Below are 27,149 nucleotides of genomic sequence, written 5' to 3'. Positions count from 1 at the left end.
ACTAAACTAAAAATAAAGCTCCTCCCATTTCACCAATGATAGCAAAATTTGTAACTATGTCTTAGACTATTATGCTGATGAGTTCGAGAGTCTCTAAGTTCTACAAAATTACAATTAAAAAACTCTCGCATTTCACATTGCTCCCAAAATACCAATGAATTCAAAGGCACATGAATAAAAAGGCTCATTTAGATAGGAATTAGAATGCAGTGACATTCTGGAAATAAGTGGGACTTATGCTATACATGATTTTAGACAAAACATGGATAATCTTTTTAGATATAAGATGTTCTGGTTTATACATACTAATAAGATATACAATCATCCAAATTTTCTTCTCTAGCCTCAAGATACTTCCAAGAGCTGATATTATAGCTTGGAAATCCCTAGCTGCAAGAAAGCTTAAAATCTGTGACATTTCTGCTAAGATACCGATGAAAAATTATTGATTCCATAAATTCTTGGATGCTCGTTACATGCTAGGTATTACGAGGTATATAAAGAACATTAATTATGCCTGCCACCCTCAAGAAGTCAACCACATAGTGAGAGAGATCGGCTACATCGACACATAGCTAAATCACAAGATAAAGTGAGAAAGTAAATAATTATAAACCATTATGCAAAGTTAAGGGACAACAGGTTACTAGAAATTTACAACATTGTAAAGGCTGTAAGTCTTCACAGCTCTACATCAAAGCAACATGTGGACGTAACACTGTCATCTAAGAGTCCTGGTCCAGCGTAAGAGACCTTAGCCCCTCTAGGCTGGAAGGATAAGGGGCCTTACGGAGCGGACAGCGTGCCAGGCATAGCTGCCTGGAGAGGATTCTACGAGACATGCCGCCATATCTACGGAAACCTTCTGAGGGTCAGCGCAGCCGAGGATCGGCAAGCATGGTCGGAGCAGAACGGGCGGCAGACGACAGGAAGGGGTCACGGGCGGCGCCGCTGCGCAGAGCTGGAGCTCGGGGGCCAGGGCCTGAGCATGGGCCGCGAGGCGCGGGGTCAGGGGAGGCAGGCAGGGACCCGGCACGGCCGAAACGTAGTGAAGGCTGGACTCTGCTTCTCGGGGCGATGAGTGTAGATTTTACCCAGGTCACAAAGGTCAGCCTTCCCTTTATCCCCGAGTCGGCGTGTGCGTGCGCACACACAGTCTGTGGCCTAAGCTTTCACACCCCATCAGGGTCCTCAGCATAGTTTCTAACATGCCCCCATTCTGGATTGACTGTCCACCCCGCATGCCTCCTTATGGCATAGAACCTACCACGGTGAACTAGAACTTTCTCATGCGATTGATAATCTACCATATTGAATAGTAATTTCCTTTGCTATTGCACTAAGTCTGAGGGCAGGAACTAGATTTCATTCATTCATCCATTCACAGTAATTAGAAAAATCGCTAACTACTGACAGTCTTCAATGGAGTTTACAAATGTTTACCTATCATTAAAGGCATTACTTTTAAAACCGAATATCAATATAAACTATTTCTCCGATATTGTCAGACTTTTGTTGTGTCATCAGTTTTGTGATTCTTGTCTATTTCTGTGCAACTTCCTCCTGATTGCATCACATCCTTCATCCCTCAGCATGACCGTAATTCTCCTACAAGAGCCTACAGCACTGTTCCTGCATCAAAGAGCTAGGAATTTCTATATCCACCCTCCAAATGTCCATTTACTCAAAATTCAGTTTGTTATAATTCTGTCTTATAAAGTCCCCTAAATAGGCAAAATGAATCTAACATTAATTAGGTCAGGGGAGATGGCAAAGGCAGGCAGCCCGAGGAAGGCCCGCAATGCGGGTAACAGTCTATCGCTCTCAGCACCACGGACAGCGTGCTCCCTTCGTGAAAGCCCATTGGGCCAAAACATCTCTGTTTTTAATATTCCCTGCAGTGGAAGGACTTGTAAAATTGCCGGAGCTGATGATTTTCAAGCCCTGAAATGCACTCGAGCAGAGGCTGTTTTCCTAGAATCTGCTGAAATGGCAGAGGCAGGAATGGCTGGGGTGGGGAGGAGAGCGATGGTGGCCGGGGGCGGCTGGCGGGGGCACTAACTCTCCAGTAATCATTGTTACTCACTGGTACACACGAACAACAACCTTCCAACATGCGTTGATGTGGACAATTTGCACTTTCCTGATCTAATATAGTGTCAATAAAATCGTCACTAGAAAAACAAAACAAACCTCCAAAGCCTATGAATGATGGCCAAGAAAAAAATCTGCCGCATAAACCTTTCCTAGAAAATCTCGCCCTCTTCTCTTTTCTTTTCTGGTCTGTCCATTTTTCATCTCCATGGCCTGTGATTTTTCTGGTTGTGGGCCATGCTTTACCATCTTGGTTGTGACCCATGGCGGTTTTCCTACTTGGGAGAAGACAGATGTTACGAGGCCACCGGAACACAAACCTGAGGCTTCAGCTGGCATCAGGTCGGAGCTGCAAAACTGGGGTACTGCACCTTACATCTGATACCTCGCATTTCTAAAACTAAACGTCGGGGGTTAGGAAAACCGTCAATAAAGAGGACAGAAATAAAACAGCAAGACTGAGGCTTCCTAAAAGTTGTTCCTCTCTTATCCCAAGTCCACAGCCAAGGCCAGGGAGCGCCCATCACTGGCAACGCCCATTCTGTTTTCCCAGCTGGTCCGCACCCTGCCTCAGTGTAACAGGCAGACGCGACACACACCCAAATCAGAGCCCATCAGCTTCCGGAGCAGAGGGAATCTACTTATTCAAAATATGAGGGCTGCCAATCGAAGTCACTCAAAACCTTATAGGAAAAGAGAAGAGAGTAACTGTGATAGAATATTCATTTATTAACAAATATTTATTGTCTCTGATGTTCTCAGACTATTTTCTAGGCCCGAGGAAGCTTATGTTCATGGAGCTTATATTCACTTCAGCAGGAAAAATTAGTCCTATTTCTGTTCTCCCAAAGGGCAGAACCAACGGGTAGACTCAGTCTAACTCCTTGCTATTTAGTAAGAAATAACAGATTATTTTTATTTTCTCCTTTTTGTTTCTCTCAACTCACTAATTTATATTCAAATCATCATGTATTGTTCTCACAATTAGAAAAAAACATTTAGGACTTCTTAATAATAGTAATAACCTTGACAAATAGATTGAGGCCACTTCCAGAGCCAAAACAAAGACGGAGCGTCTGTGAGGGACGGGGGGACAGGGCGGGATGCATTTGGCGGCAGATCAGACCCGAGGCCACCACCGGCTTTGCCCCCGCTCCGTCCGCTCCGTCCGTCCGTCCGTGAGCCTCTGCCGCTGCCCACATCAGCCCTCCTCCTCCCATTCTGGATGTCAGTCTCTCAGTCGTCCTCAACGGGAGACGACTCCGCACACGTTTGTGTTTATGGCGTAATCGCGAGGTACCATGGTGTGGGTGCGGACTCATGCGAACGGGCAGAGTGGTGGTCCGCGAGCCACGCTGGCCTGTTAAAACTCGTGGGTGGTCTCCCCTTTCCCACTGTGAGGCCTTTCTACTAAAAATAAGACTAACGGGAATTGTGTTTAGTCGCCTGTGTCCCATTAGGTTCACAGGTTCGGGTTTGGATTTAATGAAATTTATTCCGAAGATTTAATGTCCACAGGAGGCACCAGCCTCACTCATCTATCTCCCTGTCAGGGACGGCCCTTGCCAGGTCACCACGTCCCTACGCACCAGAGTGGGAATCACGGCAAATGTTATTACGACCAGAAAACCAACAACTAGGATGTTTTCTTATTGGACGTCTTCATACATGAACGCATAGTTGTTGGATAACTCATAGAAACCTTCTTGGAAGACGTGCATAAGGTTATGTATAAAGAAATATTAAGAAATGTTAAGAAATATTAGAAATTATTTTGAAATTTGGGCAGAAAACAACAGTACTCACTCTGCAAACCTGGTAATGTTTTGCTTATAAATGTGAATTGAAGTGTTATGTGTTATCTTTCTTATTAAAGCCCAGAAACCTGCATTTTCTCACAAGCATTCTAGATGGTTCTCACGATCAAGGGAGGGTGGGGAAGCACTGTGCTAACCTCCGTCCACGGACCTCGTTCACACGGTTATGTTCGTGAGCTGCCTCGGCCGCTAGGGAAACAGCGCTGGGTACCAGGCCGCCGGCGGCAGCGGCTGCGGGCAGAAGGCCGGCGGTACTCGGTACTCCACTGCCGTCCTGGCCTCGTGGGCAGCATGCTCGCCCCTGAGCCGACTGGCCCAGGCAGTTTTCATAACGTACACCTGAGTATTTTTCACACACTGTCCATGTCAGGTCTTACTGAATACAGTCACAGGAATCCATAAAGGTAAAAAAATAAGGAGGACAGAAAGTTACAAATTTAAACCATTTCCTAGGCTGCCCCTATTGCTATATTCTCGGGGAATGCACTGTCCCCAGACATCAGCACGCCGGTCTCAAAGGAAATAGGCCTTCCTCCTGTGAGCCGCCGGCTGCTTCAGAAAGCAGCTCCAAGTGCAGAAGCGTGACGTTACAAAACTGGATGCCATAAGGATGTATGTCACATCATTTCAAAATACATATATTTAATGCACATGACATGTTGCATCATAATGTTTCCATTTTATTTTCTGTAGCAAGGGTGATTTTTCAAACTACAAACATTTCAGTACATTTAATAATACATATGATTGAAGTGAAACTAAATTTCATGGCTACTTATATCTGGACTATAAATTCTTATGTTTTTTAAGAGGTTGAACTATAGGCATGTTGGCAATGAGCTAGATTTAAATTTTGCTTTCGTTGAATATATTCTTTTATCTAAAAATAGCAAACCATGCAAAAATCAGGAAAACCAGACAACGCAGATAACAAATCATTAAGAAATAAATTATTTATCTCTGAAAATATATGTGTACATAACTCAAGCAACTAAGAGTAAATCATACTGAGCGTTACTCAACACAAATATAAAAAATCTCACATTTTCTGTAACAGAACATGTATTTCACCTACATGAGATCACCTTTTACTCATTTAAATGCTGTTTAAATTATCATGTGAAGTTTCATTTTAGTCAATGTTCGATGCCCTCACAAATACTGATATTTGATAATGCTATTTACTGAGGATTTTGAAGTAGCATTTTTTCTTAAAAAAAAAATAAGAATATGATTGGCCTAGTTCTATTGAGAGAAAGCATTCAAAGCAAAGAGAAAAAACATAACATGGTTAAGCAGCTCTCTCACTGGGCTGGTTTTCTATTAATTTTGAGGGAAGATTCACAGAAAAGAGTAAAACAAACTAAAGAGCACAATTAGCAATAGGATGCACACTGGCTAAAAGGAAGCTCACCTCTCCCTCTCTCCTTCGGTGATATCATACAAGCGGTTGGCACCTCCATCGGCACAGGCTCTTAAAAGAGCTTCGAATAGAAAAAAACAACAACAACAAAGAACACGTCAATGTAGGGGGCTTAGAGCAACATCTCCCGAATGATACACAGCAGAACGCAGGTACCTGGGTCCATACAGAGTCCCACTTCCCACCTGAGATCATTTCGCACTCAGCTAGAGGCTGCTGGAACCAGAGATAATTCTCCACAGTGCACACACCAGAAAGACAGAATCGCCCGCAGCCGAAGCACATCTCCTTTTTTCATCTTTTTCATTTCCTCTTATTAAATAAAGGAGAAGATCGTATGTGGTGTCCTCAGTATCTCTTCAAGCTTGTTTTTCCTTCTTTATGACAGAAGGTATGCCTCACATTCAATAACAGGCAACGGGACCTAGTTATAACTTTGTTCTCTTTTTCTTAATATTTACATATACTTTCTATTTATGGCAGGTATTATGAGTTTCCCTATTTTGTTGTGATATAGATTTCTCTTAAAAATAAATCATAAGCATAACATTATCAGTTTAAAATATTAAGCGACAAATAATTTAGATAATGTGTAAAAACTAAAAATGGTGAAGGTGATACAAAATTAACTGAAACTTGGGAAATACTGAGCTCTTCGAATGAGAATGGCCGCCTCTCCAACGGGGCTTTCATCTCTGCCTGCTCTCACACTATCATTTGATGCTGCTGATTTAGAAGATAATGCTCTAAATTTCCTGTTGATGCTTCTTGAAATTTTCTTCATCCATGGACTCCTAGTTTTGTTGTTGTTACTCCTCTTACTTCTAATTTTCCTAAAACTGTTTGATATCTTAGCTCAATTCCTTCTTTTATTCTTTTTTTTTTTTTTTTTAATACAGTTTACCTAATGGTTTCAGAAAAAAAATTTATTTTTTATCCTGGGTGATAAGAGTGAATGCAGGGATGGCTGATTATAACTCCTCACCCTGAGCAGACCACAGCCTTGACTCGTGCCTGTCCCCACAGAGCTGCTAAAACCAAAGTCACTGAGTCAAACAGATCAGTAATGAACTTGGGCACCAGCAGCATAAGGTGCTCTTTTGAGCTACTTCTTCATTTATGGCACTTATGATATGTCCTAACCTTTTTATGAATTTTGCTATACATTTTTAAAAAGGGTTTATAATATTTACCTCCAAATTTCCAGGTTTTTAATAACAGGTAGGATATTGTAAAGAATATCTAATTGACCATAATGGCAGAAATAAAAGTCCCAATTATTTTCCACTAATCCATATGTGAATTATTTTCTGTGATCTGTATCACAGAAAATAATGAAACAGAGGCTAAGTGGCCAAAAAGATATTCCTTTTATGCTTCAGCTTCCTTATCTGTCAATGGAGATTACCTCATCTACGGCATAGAGTTACTAAGCAATTAATGACTTAAATATATACAGTGCTCATCACAATACTGGAACACAGTAAACATTCAATAAGGTTCCTCTTCCTCTATTTTTGTTAGAATGAAAATAGTATAAAAAGCTTTGTGTTGCTGAAAAAAGCCTAAACTACTTAAAAGATGAAAAACAAAAGTTTTTACAAAGATATCTAAGCTGGATATTTCGTTTTACCAATTACCAACAATATGTATTTCTTTATAAGGTAAGGCAACCAAATTCAAATTAAGCCACAAACATGACTTACAGAATATCACAGAATATTCTGCACATATCCTACATATTCAAACTTAAAAGTTCAAAATCATCGAAAGCTAGAGAGATCCTCTCACTTATAAAATATGGCATAGAACAAATGAATATGAAGATTGAAAAAAAATAGAACTGATAAATAGAAACAGATGATAAACTATCAATAATTACCCTCAGAGATTCTAAAACAATTCTCTGTAAACAAAATTAACAATTTGATGTGAAAGCTGATTCACTGAAGTAATATGAAAATCTAAGAAATAGTTTTTAATGGCTAAGAATTATCAAACAGAATAACCTGCCAATTTTTCACAGTATACTATTTTGCAAAGATCAGTTGAATTCCACATTTATACTTATTATGTGCCAGGCGCTATCTAGAATACAAAAACGAATAATAAACAGATATAGCCCCCAGGCTCACATTACGGTAGAAAAAAAGAGAAATAAGCAAATATATACGATGCACTGCAGACTCTGATGAGTGCTACAATAAAAGCAGCAAAATGTAATGGAAGGACAAAAGGAGAGAGGAATTGCAATGGATGAATCTGTAAAATTGCTTATTAATCTTTTCAGCTGAGATCAGTGTTACTTTCACAAGCCAAGAACTTGTTCTCATGCCTGTTATTTCTCACACCTAGATTTAAACTGACATTTTAAGAACAGTTTATGAAAAGAGAAATGACTAGCTCACAGGAAGTAAATTTGTGCATATCTATTCCTGCTTTAAGTGGCAAAGGGAGCTAAACCACCACGGTGAAATCCATAGACTACTCTCTCATTACCTAGCGAGATGTCGGGGTGCAATCCATCTAAAAGAAACGAGTTCTAGTCTGTCCTTAAAACTTGTTTTCAATAAAGCTTGATAAAAATGACATGTTCTACCACATTTAAAATTTTATTAACAAATGTTTCAATTCAACATACTTTCCACATATGTAAATAAAACTGCATTTGAAAAATAAAATTCTTCAAGCATATTGTAAATAATGTTGGCGTAAACTCATTGGTAGCAGTTTGAAAAAATGAGTAACAAAATATCACTGTTAACAAAAATGACCAACTAAAAGAATCAGAAGCAGAGGGCCCTTTTTAATAAGATATTTTTTGAAAAACCATAATGAATCAGCCTCAAAAATACGTTCACTCTATCATTTTAATTTTTGCACGCTTTAATGAATAGAGAAGTTACTGCATGAGTTATCTTTTAATGTGGAAACTTCATTGGCTTATTCAGCAAATTTTCCCCAGATTTGTCAAATCCTATAACTTTAATGGTTAAGCAATTATTTACTATGCATCAGGATGATGAACAGCTGAAAACTAAAAGACATTAAAATCGCTCTATAACTTTATATATTGATCCTACCAGTAAATATATTAAACACAACTTTAACTTTTTAAATTTGGTCTAATGTAAGTTAATGTTACTGACAAATATGGAGGAGTGGCCCCCACAATAGGGCTTAATTGGCTATTTCATTAATTTGCACTGAAGAAAGCTGGACAGAGATAATTTGACTTTCCGCAAAGTAGAATACTAACGTTTCAAGTATTAAGGTAGAGGAAAATAAAATAAAATTAAAGAAACGCTTTTCAGTTTCATTTAACTGAAAGAACGCCTGATGTAGATTTCAGTTCTTGTCTACATCAACCACTTATTAGTCCTATGACTTTGAGCTAAGCCCAAGAGTGCTGATTCTAATGCAAAATAAAGACTATTATATATACTTTGTCAAATTCGCAAAATCTTTCGAAGACTAAAGCGGGACAACACAGATAAAACTAGAAATAGAGGACAGGGCAATGACTTTTATTAACAAAAAAATTTATTAACAAGGATGTCTTATTAACATAAAGCATGCTGCTGATGAGACCACAGCTTTGAGGGATAGTCTGGCAGATCATAAACATTTAAATGTGCATGGCCTTTGACACAGGAAACATATGGAAAACTAGTCGCAAACTTCAGTGGCCACCGAACGAACACTGGTAAAATATATCATGGCCCGAGAACGGAACCATATAAAAGACAGTACCTCAATGTATTCATATGTTATCTCTTATACGTTGTTTAAAATTTTAAATAACTGTTAGCCAAATCTTCCTTGCAATAGCCACTCAAAAAGTGGGCAGGAGTATACCAAATTCAAAACAACTACGAACCGGGCCAAGGTTACTTTGTCCAGAAGGTTTATCAAGCTCTCAATAATCAGCACTGGTAAGATGCACCTGCGCTGGGGAATGGACGCTCTCTGCACACCCCTGGGACACACAACAACTAGCGAGGGATAAAAGCTGGAGACCCAGGAATCGACGGCTTCTATGGCGGTGTGCACGTCCAGCAAGCTGTGACCGGAACACCTGAACGTCGCTCCCGGAAATGGACGAACTTCGCCTGGCTTCAGTTCTTTCAGATAAATACCCAGAAGTGGGATTGCTAGATAATGTGGTGGTTCTACTTTATTTTATTTTATTTTATTTTTTTACGCCTATTGCACCTGGTCTTCCTAGGTGGTCTCCTATCCAAGGTCTAACCAGGTCCGACCTTGCTTAGCTTCTGAGTTCAGACGGGATCGGGCTTGTTCAGGGTGGCATGGCCGTAGACTATTTTAAATTTTTAAGGAACTTTCATACTCTTTTTCATAGTGGCTGCACCATTTTGCATTCCCACCAACAGTGAACAAGGATTCCAATTTCCCCACATCTTCCCCAACACCTGCCATCATTTGTTTTATTTTTAATAACACCCATCCTAACAAGTTTGAGGTGATATCTCATTATCATTTTGATTTACGTTTCCCTAATAATTAGGGACACTGAACATCTTATCGTGGACCTGTCTGCCATGTGCAGGTCTTCTTCGGAGAAATGTCTATTCAGCTCCTCGTGCCATTTTTAGTTGGGTTGTTGTTATTATTTTTGATATTGAGCTGTACGTTGAAAATGAAGCCCTTTCAGATACGCGGCTTGCAAATATTTCCTCCTATTCTTTGGGTTGCTTTCCCCCTCTCTTGTCTGTCTCTCTGCTGTGCGGAGCTTCTCAGCTTGCTGTAGCCCCACCTGGTCCCACCTGTCTAGTGTGGCTCTGCCGTCTGCGCTTTCGTCATCATATCCACGAAAGGACTGTCGAGAGCGATGTCCAGAGCTTGCCCCGATGTTCTCATCTAGGAGTTCCAGTTTCAGGTCTTACGCTTAAGCCTTTGGTCCATTTGGTGTTGAAGGTAAATGTTTTTAACCAGTTTTCATCACTAGGAACTATGCTGATGGAAAGACATAGTTTATATTTTACCTAAAGAAGTCAAGAAGCTCTCAATCAATGAATTCTTCCTAAAATACCTCTTGCTTAAAAACATTTAACCCACAGGTACTCTGCCTGCCTATGTTAAAGTCTCAACCATGTAATGAAGCCTAATAAGAAATGTTATTTTACAAAAGAGGGTTTTCTTTAATAACCTATAAATAAACTAATAACCTTAAGCACATTTGGGTTTTCACATTTGGTATCTCTTAAATACTTCATTAAAAAATAACAGAATCTCTGTTTAGGATATTTCTGTTATTTAAAGCGAAGTTACAAGCTCGTCACTGGAGAGCTTCATAAGTGGGGGTGTTGAATACATTGGTCAATGATAAAAACGAGAAAAAACACATATACGATACCATCGCCTAAATATAAAACGATAAAGGTATTAACTTTTACATTTATATGATTGTAAGCACAAGAAATCGGCTACAGTGGCATTTCTGCAGAGGAGAGCGCTAGGACAAAGGTTTATTTTTTGCGTAACTAATGTTCTTCAAGAGAAGCCCACTCCCGCACCCTCGGCTCGTAAGTGGCATTGGTTTGACGCCTGAATACAGACTTGGCGCATGGCTCGGCCCGTGCCATGACGGTCTCCTGCCCAGGAGGGACTGATGCGGAGAGGGACATGTGAGCCAGGCAGAGATAACGAGACCTCCAGAGACTGCCCGGGTCCCCTTCCTGCCGCCCCGCCACGTGAGTGGGAGCCTGGGCCTCCGGCCTGCCCCGCCGACCCTGAGAAGGCGGCCAGCACGGTGGCGGTAAAGCTAGGAGACGGGAGTACTGTTCGCGCCCCACAGCCGACGACCGAGGGCCAGCCTTTCAATCACGTGAGCTGTAAATTCGCTTTTTGGGCGCAGGTCACTTTGCAGTGAGTCCGCTGCCATTTGCAACAAATACAAACCCTGATTTCTTCTTCAAAGCCGCACCTTCCCCTCAGCTGACTGTCACCGCGGCTAGCGTTCCTCAGGTCCGCGCCCCAGCAGACCCTCAGAGGGGCCGTGGGCTGCTGGCGGCGGGGAGCCTATGCTTTCACGCACCATTGCCAGCCAAGTGTCGACTGTGATCCCAGCAGGTCAGGTCACGGGCCTGGTTAACAGACGGGTTGGCACGCGCCCCCTGCCGAGACTCTGGTGCACGCGGCAACTCTTTCGCCGAGAGCGCGACAATCGGCTTTGTTCGCAGGAGCGCCAAAACGCACAAGTACCTGCTGCTCAGAGACCTCCCTCAGGTTTTATTTATAGTATTATGCGCAATTATTGAGAAAGCGCACGTCATTTGTAACATCCCGCAGAGTGAGTGGAACCCTCTTTACATTTTAGTCAAATCAGTGGCACAGAACTATCCCAGTTTCAAATAAAAGGAACGGCGTTTACACAGAGCGTCTAACGCCCAGCGCTGTGCCAGCCCGACGACCTGGGTCATGCCACGTAATGAAGAGTTTTATTGCCTTTGGGGAAACGGCGCTGCGCAAATTCGATTATTCTTCCTCTCCGCCACCTTCTGTCTCCTCTCCTAGCTCTGTGCTTGGAGAGAAAGCCTGACATTTAGTCATTCTTGATTTTGTTTAAAGTGCACAATTGGGTATCTCTGTAACACTCAGCGGCACCAAGTATCTCATTACTGAAAAATCTTAAAAACAGCCAAAGATCAAACTGTTTATCCTAAAGTTTGGGCATAGGGAATTTTTTCTAAAAGATGAATAAATCTAATAATGCATAAAAACTGCAAATAGCTAAGTAGCACAGAAAAATATGGTCCTGCATGTGAAGCCACCGTATACATATATGTATGTCCAAATGTGAGTTGTTAGGGACGATTAAAGCTGATTGCATTCTCAATCATTAATTTTTTCTTACTAAAGATCGGCCGTATTTTAGGGACAAGGCGGCACATACGCACGATCCACAGGGAATTAGAAAACACATAACCACGTGCTGGGCTGCTGTTGCACCGGATGCTCGCCCTCGGCACCGTCCACGGCCCGGGCCCTGGTTGTGAGGGGCCGTCCAGTACGCTGCAGAGTGTTTAGCAGCATCCTCGGCCTCGCCCACTAGGTGCCAGTAGCACCCCTCAGATGCGACAACCAGAAATATCTGCAGACGATGCCAAGGGTCCCCTCGTGGGCAAAATCACTCCCCGTCCAGAACCAGTGCCCTAACTGGAGGACCGCTCACACCTCGACAGTCCGCCCAGAGTTCACAAACATGCAGAAACAAACCTACCATGTTATCCTCTGTTTTAAACATTGTGAACCATCGGTAAGACCTCTCATACAATGTGTACATGTATTGGACATCTCTGATTTTCTGGTTAATCTTCCAGCTTGACCCCACACCCTCTTTATTTGCACCTCCTATTCATTTGCGACTCTATTGCTAAATTATCGTCACCAGCCACACAGCTGAAGTCAGGCCCTTCTGACCATCTTCAGGGATCTGCTGGGTGCTCCACATCACCTCCCACATCAGATGAGGAGCTAGACAGACAACAGCACTGACAGTGAGCACGAAACGTGACGGCTTCTAGTAGCTCGCTTCGTTTCGTAACGCACAGACAGATAAAGGCAGTGACCAAACAATGAAATCTGGCAGATCTCCACGAGTCAGCGAAAGTGACAAAATGCCTAGAAGATGAGCTGGAATAGAAGAAAAGAGCAATGATGGTGGCTGGTCCAGTTGGCAAAAGTAAAAGCTTTTTAAAAAATCACTTTGTTGATGCAGATACGTCACAATAGAAAAATATAGAGAGATCTGGAACAGACCTGCCTCCTTCGCCTGCTCCTTTAGCTCCAGAATTCCCGCCTTCTTTTTTTTTAATGGCTCAGTGGTAGCAGACCTCAGAACTTACAGGCAAGACATATTTCAAATGAGATTTATTGTTGCACATATCAAAAGTGAAAACATATCAAAATCAGACAGTTGGTTACAGAAAAGTGATACATTTACCTTATTTTGCAGAGATAGAAGAAAAATAATCAGATCGCATCTGTACCTTTCCTAGTGCCTTCGACATCTTTATAAAAATATTTTAACACAATTTACTGAGAGTTCCTAGTAAACACATCTATTTTCTTCAACAATAATCATTAAATGTAAATAGTAATAGTAGGTTAACTTCAGCAATTCAGTCTTAATACAAATAGAAACTGAAAAATAATCACTTATTTTTACTAACCAACTAATTAATGTAAGAATGTCACATATTATAATCACAGAATTTGTCTATTCTCTTTTTCTAACTGAGCACAATTAGCTACTTGTTCCTGCTCAGGAAAAAAGGAGGGAGCTGTTAAAGGCTATGAGAAGACTTAGGGATAACGTTTCTAGAAAAAGATGGAAAGAAGAGGAATCACCCGGTTCGGGTTCAAAGCGAGAAGCCACTACCTGCACGCTCAAACTGAGCCACGTGGGACAAAGCACAGCGAGCGAGCCGAGGGCTTCGAGGAGGTGAATACGTGCCTGACCGACTACCCCGTGTCTTAGCTGGTAGGTTATCTCAGGGCTTCGAGGGGATAAAGTAATCTTTAAATCACGATTTATTAAGGCATGAAAAGAAGGCCAGCTGCGTTGGAGTTGCATCGGATGAGGGGAGGGCTGCGGGAGAGGAGGCTGGGACGAGCCCGAGACCGGAGGGGTAAGCGGGCGGCGGTGTGGCACCGAGCGCAGGCGCCCGGGGAGGCCATCGAGGGCTTTAAGTCTGGCAGCGCTGTGTCCCGACCCACGTCAAAGGTCATTCTTCCTTTTATGCTGAGAACAGGTGAGAGGGAGACGAGAGCGGGAGTCATGGAATTAGGAGGCTACTGCAGAGCCATGGAAGGTGGTGGCTCAGACGAGGCTGGTGGCACTTAAGGCGAGGGGATACGGACGGATGTCGAGGCACAGCCTGGAGGTGGATGTGATGACCTGGCTGAGAGACCGGACATGGACGGCGTTGCAAAAGGAATCAGCGATGAGGACCCTCAGGTCCCCGTCCCGCGCCCCCGACGAGCGCTGTTCACAGCTGTGCTGTGCTCCCTCCGCTCCGTAAAATAGTTCCTGCTGGGCTTGGCCCTCTGTCGCCTTTGGACATGTTCCTGCCCACTTACATCATCATCACTGGGGCCCACCTACGTTCCCCTTACAAAGAGATGTGAAGGTTTGCACAGCTCCTTCTCCCACTTTTCTCTACGCTGCGTTTACTTGGAGGTGTCGCTACCTAGTAGAAATAGTTTATACCATTGGTCATTACAAAGGGACAGGGACTGTCCAAAAAGTTCAATAAACATTTAAAACATGAAATAGTTTATGAAATCGATGCACTGTCAGCAAGTGTTGTTCAGAGCAGTTTTACTGTTTGGGCTTGAGTTTGGATTTCTTTGTTTATTGGTTTTGGTTATTCCCAAATCAAAGGAAAAAGGAAACCAAAATATTGGAAAGAACCTGAGATCACCCTGCTAAAGTAGCCTGGTTCGAAAGCTCCAGAAGAACCGCTGTGGCAAACAGCAAGAGAGGACCTAACAAAGGTCAGTTTTTTCCTGCTTAATTTCAAAAAGTGTAAGAATATTACAAAAACAAATGTTATTTCCAGGAAATAAAGAGACAGCAAGTGATGATGTTCAACATCATTAGTTATTAGAGAAACTCAGAACCGCAATAAGATATCATTAGATACTTATAAAAGTGGCTAAAATAAAACGTTGTGATTTTATTTTACGTTGAATGCTGACCAGGAAGCAGAGCAACTGGACCGTCCCTACACTGCACGTGGTGCTTCGTTACGACAAGATGAACCCTACGATGACCCTAAAGGCTTGTGTTTTAGTTCTTATTTTACAGACAAGGAAACAAGCTCAAAGACATAAAGTGATTTGCCCCAAATGACATAAAAATTTTCTTGTGGTCTCCAGAATGAGAACCTGAATTTAGAAAAGATTTTTCATCTACGTGTTATGGTATTAGAATTATTATAACAGTGGAGCCGGAATTAGAACCTAGGTTCGCTAGGTAATAAAGCCCACATTAAGCCCACATTATTTTTGTTACACGGAGAACCTCCGCTGCGCATTTGAGACAGCTCAGTAAGGCAAAGAGAAATAAAAAGGATGAAATGACACAGCTTAGAATCTGAGGGCCAACTTCACCAGTAACGATCACGCACGTGGCTCTTCCAATGCGAAAGAACACACAGTAAGAGCCAAGAGATGTTCACCTCTACTGATCCCATGACCCATTCGGAGAGCTGGCTTAATGTCCCACTGAAAGAAAATGGAGAACAGGTTGAAGAGAGCTTTCACTGGCCTTAACAGCCTGAAGAAAACACAGTTGGTCTTCTCCCTTCATCAGGGCCCAGTCAGGAGATATGAGCAGACATCGGAACAAAGCGCTGTGAAAGCGGTTTGAACAGGAGGGAATTAGCAGCAGAGATGGGGGTAGTGGGGGGCTGACGGTGAGGGATACAGCCGCAGGTCTCGGAAGCAGACTACGCGGGGAAGGGCTCGAGCTGGGACCCCCCCTGTGAAGTTCCGGGGGGCCCCACGTGCAGGGAGCTGCCGGCCTCGAGAGTCGCCATGGAGCCCTTTGAAAGGGCAAAGGAATCAGGTCAAGGGAGGTGTCCCACTGGGCAGCTATCTGCTGAGATGCCACCTGAGAGACGTGCCAGAGAAAGCTGACCCAGGGAAGGCGGCAGGTACTGCTGACCACGCACTGCTGGGAAAAAAACAGTGTGCGGCGAGCACCTGGCATGAGAAAGAAGTGGAATCAGGAAGATTCGCCTGTCACTAGCAGCGTCCTTCCTGTGCCCTCTGTTGACACAACTTAATATCGCACTCAAAGGAGACATGCTTACGAGGGCCAGCTCCACGGTCACGGAGCAGATAATGAAGGCTAGATTCGGAGCTGATAGGCAACAAATTGAAAACTGCGTAAAATATATATATATTGTTCTTTCCCACTCTGACAGTGAACATTTATTCAGTCGGTCTTTCCCAACTGTTCCAACACCCTGAGGAGTCCAATGGAGTCACTTCCTCCTTCCCCTGACGGTTCACTCACTATCACCGAGTCACCCTCAGGCCGGACGCAGTCAGTGCCTGCGTGAACGGACCTTACGCACGTGCCTGCGGAGCTGAAACACACCACAGCCAAACATCCTTAAAAGGCTCAGGCTGCCCCAGATTTTTAAAAAACATACTTTTTTTTAATCTTAACTCGCGAGAGTACAAAAGGTCCCGTGGGACACTGAGGTTATTATTAGGTATTTTCCTGTAGAGATGGGGATTAAAATTCTACCTTGAAATATACAACAAAGCAAATACGGTGATAACACGTGCTTTTGTCCAAGTGTACATCAAAAGGCCACTCCCCGACTTGACATCCTGTTTCAGCAAAGGACTGAAATAATGCACATAACGCGTGCCACTAAAGACATCTCTAGCATTTTTAATCTTAAATTTGTACTTTCAAAAATATACAGACCTGAAGGAGCGTCTCTGAATGTATAAAACATAAATTGAGTAATAATTTAAAATATATTAAAGAATGAAGAATAAGATAGTGGGTCTGTGACCTCCATACATTCCCTAAATTTCTAATGACCAACCAAAACAATTGGTCTATCTTTAGTTTTTTAATAACTTTTATATAGTATGCATTTGTATCGGTGAACTATATATAATATTGTATAATGTTATTTTTTAATTTTTTAAAAAATGGTGCTCTAAAACTTGCTTTTATCACTTAAGATTATGTTTCAGAGGGCTTTCCATTTGAAAACACAAATCTAGTTCACTAGATTCATTTAATGCCTGTACAGAGTTAATGACTGTCAAAAATATTTATCTGATCTTCTATTAATCGATATTTAGGTAGCTAACATGTTTGTACTATTTTAAAAAATATTGCAATTATCACTGACGGGCTTCGTTGTATATACATGAAACCTCATCTCAGTGTTGTATACGTAAATGGATGGTCACTGATTCCACTACATAGAGCCAAACTTCTATCTAGGTTGACTGGACTGATTTGCACAATTGTTTCAGTTTTATTTTTTAAGAAGCAAACTGAACCAGACCGACAAGCCTCTATTCATATTAAATAAGTACACATAGGGCTTGATTATAAACTTGATTTCAACTTATATGGTAGAAGCAGCTTTGTCTACCAGTAAAAGTGAAAGGAGCTGATTGTCAAATGCTCTGGATTAGGATGTCGGCTGGAAAGCAAACCCTGGATGGAGACCGGCTGCTGTCTTAATTTTCTCTCCTCGCTGTCTCCTGCAATAAATACTTGGTAACTTATCTCTTCAAAGCTTGTCCCCACTGCCCTACCTTATGATTGGCATGCAGGATCATTCTAGCTGGTGGGTCCCCTTTTTAGTCAATGTGTCTTAGTTCTCTTGACAGGAGGTACTGATGTTATTAGTGACTGGCATCGATCTATATAATAACCCTCCCAGTGTATCTTATTCACTCACTCATTCGTTCATTTGTAGGCACATACCAAATGAGCACCAACTATAGCCAGAAATATGGCAAAGACCAGACAGCCGTGGTTCCAGCCCTCAAGAGAACCACGGTCTAGAAGCACGCCATCCAGATGGAAGCCGCTGGCCACTTGTGGGACTGAGCATCTGAAATGCAGCTATTCTCAACTGAGACGTGCTGTTAGTGCAAATGAAACACTGGATTCTAAAGACTAAGTACAAAGAGAACATGAAATTTGTCATTAATAACTTTTACATGGGTTATGTTGAAATGATAATATTCTTAATGTACTGAGTTCAATGAGACAGTATTATAATTTCTCTTATTTCTTTTTACCTTTTTAATGTGGCTATGAAAAAAATTTAAATTTATATCTGGGGCTCACATTACATTTACTGTTGACCAGTACTGATCAGAAGGTATGACAGGTGTAATAACGTGGCAAGATGATTCATGAAGTGGACTAAGCACAAAGGTCTACAGGAGCATGTGGAAAGGACAGAATCGGTTCAGCTCTGGGCACAAAGAAAGCAAACACCTTGGGAACTGAAACTGTAAATGATAAAAATAATATTTTATTATTATTTTAGAAAATAGAAAATATTTTAGGGAATGAAATCATGCCAAGCTGAAGCTCAGGGGAAGACGAAGGCAAAAACTGGCTAGATTAGCTGAAACTAAACTAGATTAGTCACATTAGCTCTTGCAACCTCGGGCAAGATCAGCCTTTTTGATTTAAAATAATAGCTATATTTTTGTATTATTCCTTCTCTAAATGAAGCAACTTTAAACAACTGAAACAAAACACTAGACATACAAAAAATGATTTTAACCAAATATCTACCTATTATCTACTTCTATACTATCAGAATCACCTAATCTAAATAAACAGTTGCATAAATAATATCTACCAGAGAAGAACACGGTACCCAGAACAAAAACTATGTCACCCATTGCATATAAGAACCTGTTATAACCCAAAGGAAGAAGCTGAAAGTATTTTGACCCTAGGCTTTTGCACAAGTATTGATTCAAATCTACACAATAACAGGAAGATCTTGGTATCACAGCAATTTTTAAAAATACATATGATAGCTAGCTTTTCTCTGTTCTAGATCCTAAAGGTGACTTTTTTTTTTTTAATTATGAGACAAAAAAGAGATGGAATAAGAATGTTGACCATTTCTATGAATGATACAATAAATTACACAAAGACAAGAACGGGAATGCCTTTTATGTATTCTAGTGTGATCTCAAACACCGAGCATCACAGAAAATCATTTTTATACAGGAGTGAGAATAAGAACAAGAAACAAGTAAATGGAAATGTAAGAAGAGCAAAAAGAAAAATAGTGAGGTTTGTTGTTAGATGATAATTTTTAACAGGACCTAAAAAGAATTAATTTCAACAGCTGGAAATTACATTTGGCTCACGTTAGAGACATGTTGCGGCTGCTGTTTGCAAACATGATAAATGGAGCTCAGCTTGCAAGCATGATGGATAAAAATAAATATTTCATTATGCGGAATGTGTTTCATTGTTGTGCTTGTAAATTTGAAACAATTATAAACACTACACAGCAGTACATGCCGTTAGTTATTTTCACTGACTGGCAGGTAGTGGGTGTTTTTCTTTTTTTTCTTTTTTTCTTTTCTTTTCTTTTTTTTTTTTTTTTTGGCTGTAGCATATTTGAAAATAACTTTTGGTATTTCATGACAGAAACTAAAATAACTATCTCCTTTTCCAGCAGAGTACAGAACTTTTTGTCCCCCTATATCTTTGATCTTTGGAACATAAAAAGCAACATGAAGTAGAATTCGGTAATAAAAGGAAACCAGTGCCTCGGGATGGGATGGCAGGCAAATAAAAGTTACTTCTATTCTTTTTAAAAGATGTATTCAAGCTTGTTTTAATAATTCGTAAGATATATAACCTCATAAATGCACAAAGGAGGACAACATAGCTCAGAGAAATGAACTGAGATGAAACTATTGATCTGTACAGTATTTCTAACAGGCTCGTTACCAAGCTGTGCTCTCAAAACGCGCGTGATGTCCTACCTGATCACAGCTGACCCACCCAGAGCCAGAGACGACGTAATCCGGTCCCCAAGTAAACAATTAACAAGCTGAAGAAAAATCACCAAGCGGTAAAAGGATGGAAAGAGCCAAGAAACCGAAAGCTAAACATTACTCTACAGAAGGCTTCTGTTAGCTGGAAAAAATTTATTGTAAGGTTTGAAAAAAAAAAAAAAAAACAAATTAAACATGAGTGTTTTAAGACGGTAGAATGGAGAAGTCTCTGTCCTTTCTCAATGCCAAAATGACGAATGAAAAGAAGAAATGGAAATGACATCTTAGAGAAAACGGCAAAATCTCTCGCCCAGTCGCCATGTATGTGAAAGAATCGCCAAAAGCAGTGAAACGCAGGCAGGGGTCAGGGGGAGGCTGAGCGGAGGCCTTTGGTTAAAGATTCAGACACGAAATCAAAGTAAGAAACACCCTGCGGCTGAGCCTGAGACAAGGCAGGAAAGGCAGACAAGACCGAACCATGAGGAGCCTCTGCCGGCCATTGCACTGGCAGAAGTGAGTAAGATTAAACACTCTCACCCATGCCAGCCACCTGTGTCATAAAGTGCTTCTGTCCTCTGTGACCCAGGAGCGGTTCCCCCGCCCCTGCTCTCCCAGCCCCCACGCAAACCAGTTTCAACTTATTTGGGGGAGGGTGGATTCGATTCACTCAAAGATCAATCAAAAGGAACTGGCACAGGATCTACAACAGACCACCAAGTTAAAGGAGGAAAGAAAGAAAAAAGGATAGGAAGTAAACAGGAAAAGCATGAGAAAAAGTCACCAGAGAAACACAGCCATCAAACAAATGACTAGAAATATACCCGTAACTCAAAAAACTCAATGAAAAGTAAAAACATTCAGAGACACAAGAGGTCTTGAAAGATAAGGCAAAAATCACAGAACAAGATGAATTATGAGTCTACAGAGTTCATCAAAGAAATTAAATGAGTTGCTTGAAGCAGAATGAGCATCACTAAAAATCCAGGAAGAGGCATGTTAGATAAAATGAAGAAATGAGCCAAAAGAAATGGAAATTAACAATGAATTAGAAAAGACCGAAAGAAAATGAGAAATGGGAGATTTAATAATTTTTTCACATGTATAACTAACTGCTTTCCCAAGGAGACAAATTTTCCAAAACTGAAGGAAGATTTAAAACTACAGATTGAGAAGGCAAACACACACGCCAGGAAAAACCAATACAGAATGGCAATATCGAGTCAAGTCTAATTAAAATTGCTTGCACTTAAAAGTCCCAAAGTGTTCTCTAGTGGAGTGGAGAGATCAAGGCCGCCTCAGACTTCTCCACAGAAATATGCAACACACTTAAGAAGCTGAAATGATCCTTACGAGTCCTTAGGAAACAAAAGTGCACTAGTCAAAATGTTGTGTAAGGAAACAAAGACCCATCTTCAAGCATTTTTAAAACCACAAAATTTTGTTTCCATAGTTTCTTGAATAAACTACTAGAAAAAAATCCTCCACTTACCAAAAAGTACACGGATGCACTACCCTTGGCTGTCCATCACATGAGAGCTCTTGCCGGTACCTCAGCCTGAGGTGCAGCTGCCCCTCCCCGCTCAGCCACCTCCCCGCCCCCCACCTCCTACACCCAGATCCCTCTTTCCTTCTACCAATACTTAGCTCAAGCATCAGGTTTCCCTTAAAATCTTTTCTGATGCCACTTACTTGGACTTGTTCCCTTTCCTCATTTCCAACAAACTACCCAACTGTATACTGTAAATAATATATACCTAAAGGAACTCTAAAAGGCACACTTTATAAGTGAAAACCAAAGGAAAGCAGGTGTCGTCAGGAGTGGAAACACCTTCTCCCTTTCTCAATCCAAGAAGATAAAGGGCAACGGAAAGAGTAACTAATAAGGTACAATGAAGAGAAGCACATCAAAGGCTGTAAAAGCTGAACACGGATTCTTTCCAGCATCCACAGAAAACTCCCAAAAAACTATCGCCACAAAGCAAAGGTCACGAAAATCACAAATAAAAAAAAATAGGACAAATAATATTCTACGATCACAATGCAATAAAAATATGAATTGTTAAATAGAAAAAAAAATGAAAACAAAAACAAAAAGCTGTAAAGTTTTCAGTCCCTAAATCAAAAGGAAGGGGTAGTGGTGAGGCACAATGATAGAAAAATGAACTGATTATTTAAAGGGAAAAAAAAAGAAAAATCTTAGTTAATTATGAACATTTAAAACATCTAAAAGATATTGTGTTGAACAGATAGTGTTCATTTCTAGTTAAAAACCACTAAATTAGACCTACTACCATAGTTAGCTACTGATGTCAAAAAACTGACTTTGCCAATAACATGGTTAAGATATAGCAGAACTGGGACTCAAACCCATGTCACCTCATTCCACATCCAGTGTGCTCTGTTCCCTTAGGTATTATTTATTTTTCATATAGTTGACTAAACTTACTAAGCTCAAATATATAATACACTTCAATTCGATCTAAGTATCATGAACAGAAACACCATTGTTTATATACCATTAGGAAACAAAAACTGTACCAATTAAACTATGACACTGCTTCATTTTCACAGTTGTTATACTTAAAAAGGTTTTTTTAAACTATATTCTAACATACATTACTCATGTGCCTTAATTAAAAGTTAAAACATACGATGTGACTGCAAAACAAACAAAAAAGGAACTGCAGTCATTCATTTTTCCAAGAATAAATATTTGCTTCACAAACCTAAACAAAATTTTAAAAATACCCAAGTAACTATATGGTAGGCAACTGTCTTCCAACTTAAAACTCAGAAAGAGTCTCCATTATTTAAGAGAGTTTACATATACTTGTTCTATAAGTGTACTTTTTAAATTACAGACAGACACACACACACACACACACACACACACTATTGATGACTGAATAATTTCATCAATCAGGAACATCTCCTGTGACTTTATAAGTGCACAAGGTGCAGATGAAAAAATACTGTTTCATTATTAGTGTCATTTTTTCCTCCATCTATTTTACAAAATAACGTCAGAATTCCGACTACTCAAAAAACTGTACACACATTCTACTGCCGGGCAAGGGCCGCGCTCGACTTGGGTGAAGCAAATTTGGAATCCGTCGGCCACCGCAATCACAAATCTGCCAGAGTTAACCTTTGTAAGCTGACGGTCAGAACGCCTGCCTGGTGGAATTGCCTGAGTGCACACTGGAAACGGTGACCCCCCTGCCCCCGCCAGGAGTATGACGTACCGTCCTGAAGGAAGGCCTCAGCATCACAAGCCACGGGTGAGACTCATCATTAGATCGAACAGGGGACACTGGGCTAGAATGTGTAAAAGTCTCTGAACATATCATTAGAACGTTTCACCGATCATGAAGATCTCATAAAGGCCTTTTGAATTCATTACAAAATAAAACACAGATTTTGTATTTCATGTGCCTGGAATTCTGTTATAAAGCAAAACAAAGGAGGCCTGAAGATATATACGTATAGTCAGACTCCATTTGATGTTTTTCAAAAATTGAGAGCTACCTAGAAAAGATCAATTCTTGAAATGAGAAGAAAGAGATGTATTTCACACATTTGGTCAAAAAATGTCCTGCGAGTGAGATGCATCACTTTATAAACAAGTCTGCTCTCTCCTTATAGGAACCACAAATTGTAATCTCAAAACAGGAAAATTTCATTCTCATCATGAAAGAAAATGTTGGCCTCTTTGAGATCAAATTTAAAATCCGAGTTCTTGTACTGATGTCTCACAGTCGCGGTCTGTCCACAGAACTCTCCGTGATGATGGAAATGCTTGATGTCTGTGCCGTCCAAAGTGGTGCTCTCCCCACGTAGCCAGCGACCACCTGAGATGCGGCTAGCGAGACGAGGAGACTGGATTTCGAAATGTATTGAATTAAAATTAAATGGCCAGCTGCGCCCAGTAGGGACCACGGAAAACAGTGCGAGTCCAGAAGATGACGCAGTGACACACGTAGGAGTTTATTTCTGTCCGTCGGGGACCCACGTCCAGCTCGCTGAGGCCCAGCGCGGCCGCTGGGTCGGGACAGCCCACGGCTCCGTTCCCAGCGGGCGGCACGACCGGCGGGGACGCAAGCGGACGAGCGAACCAGCGCCGCTGCCGCATTAAGGTGTTTATGACGTGTACGTGTTTACATGGTATAATACATGCTAATGTTAATTTACATAAATTAGCATATATATGAATTCCTGAGAGTTGCTTCTGTTACCACCATTCGAGGGTTTTCAGTGGCCTTTGTCCTCCGAACAGTCTCCTCTTCTGCGGACAGGAGCGCCGGCGGCCCACGGCTCAAACGCCCGCCTCCGGCGCCCGCCCGCCCGGCTGGCTGCGTCCTTTCCCCCTCTGGCTCCCGGCCTCTCCCTCCGTGTTTTTCTTTGTAAATTCTCCGCTCCTCTCTTCCTCCCCCTTTTCACGATCCCGTGACTACTCCCCGGGCTTCCCCTCCGCCCCGAGCCCCGGCCCGGCCAGGCGCTCTCCCTTCGCGCTCTTCCGCACGCCTCACAGCTCTCCGTGCTCCCGGCCGGGGCTTTGTGCAGCCGCCCTTACTCCCCATTTCTTCTCCTTCCCCCTCTTCTTACAAACGATGTATTTCTGTGTACAAGCACATCTAAAGCTTTTTTTGCTCACGTAATGAGTCCACTATTTTTAAAAGTCTTTTTAAACGGGTTTAACGTCTCTAAGAACCTTCTCCTTCCCTGCTTCTTGAAAAAGGGCAACTGAGTGTAGAACTGGACATGGAAGAGGTCCACCAACCACTCATAACACTCACAAGCACTGGCCTCTCCTTCGGCAGAAGAGGAATGATGATGGTGATGATGATGAAGAGGAGGGAGGAAGAGCAGGAAAGGATGCTAATTGTCTTTTCCTCTGGTCCACCTTTAGAAAAAGCTAAAGGCATATAGACTGATTAGAAGCGAATACAAGAAGGAGAAGGTAAACGGTCCTAAAAAAAAAAAAAAAAAAAAGACAGACACACAAAAGGAATGTGCATAATAAAATGAAATTGTTGGTCAAAATAGTCCATGTATACATTATATTCAAGAGTTTTGATCAACAGATTTATGTGAAGTTCACACCAGGCATCCAAAATCATTTTGAAAACGCTCTGAACCCAAGAAGATAGCTATGCAGCTTAGAAACACAAATGCATAAAAAAATTAGAATACAAGAAACAGTATTCTAAAAGACTTCACTTCATACCATCAGCCAGTCGCACTTATGTAAATTCTGAGAGGGGAAAGATCAGTACTGGCCTGGGGCCATCAAAGAGGACTTGACAGAAGAGGAGGAGAATAAGCTGGTCTTTGATGGAAAGGTAGACTACAGATCACAGGAGAGAGAGGACAGAGTTACAAACAGAATAGAGAGAGTACATCAAAGCAGAGAGGCATGAACGAGCCCGGCACATATGAAGGACGTTCCGGAGAGCGGCCCTAAAGGTTTGTGTTGGTAAATAAAAATAGATGAGGTTATGATAGGGCGGGCTTATGGAAGAAACTAAGTATCAGAAAAAGTCATTTCAATGGGACAGAATGAAGACAGCAGACACCGCCAAGGGACGCGGTGAAAGCTAGGAAGGGCGGCCCAGGAGGTGAACGGCGACGTAAGAGGAAATGCAATCGGAGGAAATAGCTTAAGAGAAATACAATGATCAGTCAAGGAAGATGGCAGCCGCGTACACACAGAGTTTAAAGTGAACTGAGCAGACGTTTAGAGAATAAAAAAAAATCAATAGTTTGAAAACGTATCAGAAAGAGAAGGAGAAAAAGGAAGCATCAAAGACGATTCAGTGTTTATCTAGGAAAGCCAAATGAAAGAGTGGTAGCGTATTTGATCACGACGTCTAAAATACATAAAAATTCCATCTGTCTCCGTATCTTTCCTGGGCATCTGGCTTAACTCAAGCATGCCAAATGAGGCCCTTCAGCATTTTTCAATAGAAGCAGCTTAAGTATATTATTATAAGTACCACTGCATAAAATAAAGACTAGAAATAAATCTTTAAAATAATTTCCTTATTTGTGGATGAAGATTACACGCTCTCTGGCATTTGCTCCACCGTAATCCAGTAAGGAAGGGCACACACGAAGCGAGACACATGTTAGTGGTTAAGGGCGGCTGAGGGGTACATGCGGACACATTAAACTACTCTCCCCCCGTAAGAACGAAAACCTTCTTACCACTTTTATCTCGTCACATGACTCCAATCATTCACTCAGAGCTGCTTTCTAAAGGAAATGACTAAAGTGTGAGGATGTAATTTGTAAACAATTTTACCCAAAAGACAAGTCTAACACATTACAGCCATCTCTAAACATAACTGCAAAAGATATAAAACAAACCAAAAAACCTTACCTATACTGCCCTTCCACATACCTCTGTACTGTAAAGTCAAGAAGTATAAACAGAAAAGGTTATTTAAACGTTAAATTCTTAAAAATCTCTATAGATCAATACCAACAAGACATATGAACAGTAAGCTCTGCTGTTCTAGTCAAGACTACACGTACTGTAGTGATTTGGTCAAACATTTGAGGAAGTTTACACCTTGGATAGCTATATCTCTAAATATTAACTAGTATAAATATTTTATCTTTTATCATTGTATCCTAATAGAAATTTGACATATAACTGAAGTACATGAACACCACGTATTAATTATTAACCTGAAGCTGTAAGATTCAGCAAATTGTTCTTATAAAAAAAAAATAACAATTAACTGAGACCTTGAGATAATGTAAAATGCAGCAGAGGCTTGGTGCATCTGCTTTCTTAGAGTTGCTTTGGGATGCATAATATGATGTGTGTGAGCTCTTAGGGGTGCTGAATGTGTTGGATCCTAAGTATGTAACCCTGCTAAAACCATTACAGGATCCAAAGATGCCAAACCAAAAAATGTTGGATCACAGTAAAAGGATCAATGAAACTAGACAACAGTATGCAGCCTCGCTTTTTTTTTTCTAGTCAGCTTTGTTAAATACTTAAAACCAGGTTTAATGTACTAACAGCGTTCGAAGAACAGATGTAAAAGCTGGATACTGAAGAAGGCTGATAGGGAAAAACGCGATTCATTTGAAGTGTGGTGTTAAAAGAGGGCTCTATGGATGCCAAGGACCGCCGGAAAGACGAACAAGGGGCCTAGAGCGAATTCAGCTTGAAACATCACTGGAAGCAAAAATGACAAACCTGAACGTGTCCTATTTTGGGCACAGCATGAGAAGACAGGGTTCTT

At 41.3% G+C, this 27,149-nt stretch overlaps 1 protein-coding gene and 1 pseudogene across 5 annotated transcripts in view; both read right to left on the bottom strand.

The window, feature by feature from the left end:
• The window catches only part of TPK1 (thiamin pyrophosphokinase 1), a 234,657-nt gene that overhangs the window by 138,453 nt on the left and 69,055 nt on the right, over positions 1–27,149 (bottom strand). For 2 of the 5 annotated variants that reach the window (XM_016157158.2, XM_016157159.2), the window contains exon 4: positions 5,326–5,395. The exons of the other annotated variants lie outside the window; for them this stretch is intronic. In XM_016157158.2, the coding sequence (XP_016012644.2) occupies positions 5,326–5,395 (70 nt within the window). The remainder of the gene's footprint in view (positions 1–5,325; positions 5,396–27,149) is intronic. 5 annotated transcript variants of the gene reach the window in all.
• On the bottom strand, positions 9,538–9,656 carry LOC118611276 (annotated as a pseudogene).

Source organism: Rousettus aegyptiacus, unplaced genomic scaffold, assembly GCF_014176215.1.
Source record: "Rousettus aegyptiacus isolate mRouAeg1 unplaced genomic scaffold, mRouAeg1.p scaffold_m13_p_13, whole genome shotgun sequence".
Taxonomy (NCBI): domain Eukaryota; kingdom Metazoa; phylum Chordata; class Mammalia; order Chiroptera; family Pteropodidae; genus Rousettus; species Rousettus aegyptiacus.
Note: the sequence above shows the minus strand (reverse complement) of the source record. Positions and strands in the feature narration are given on the sequence as shown.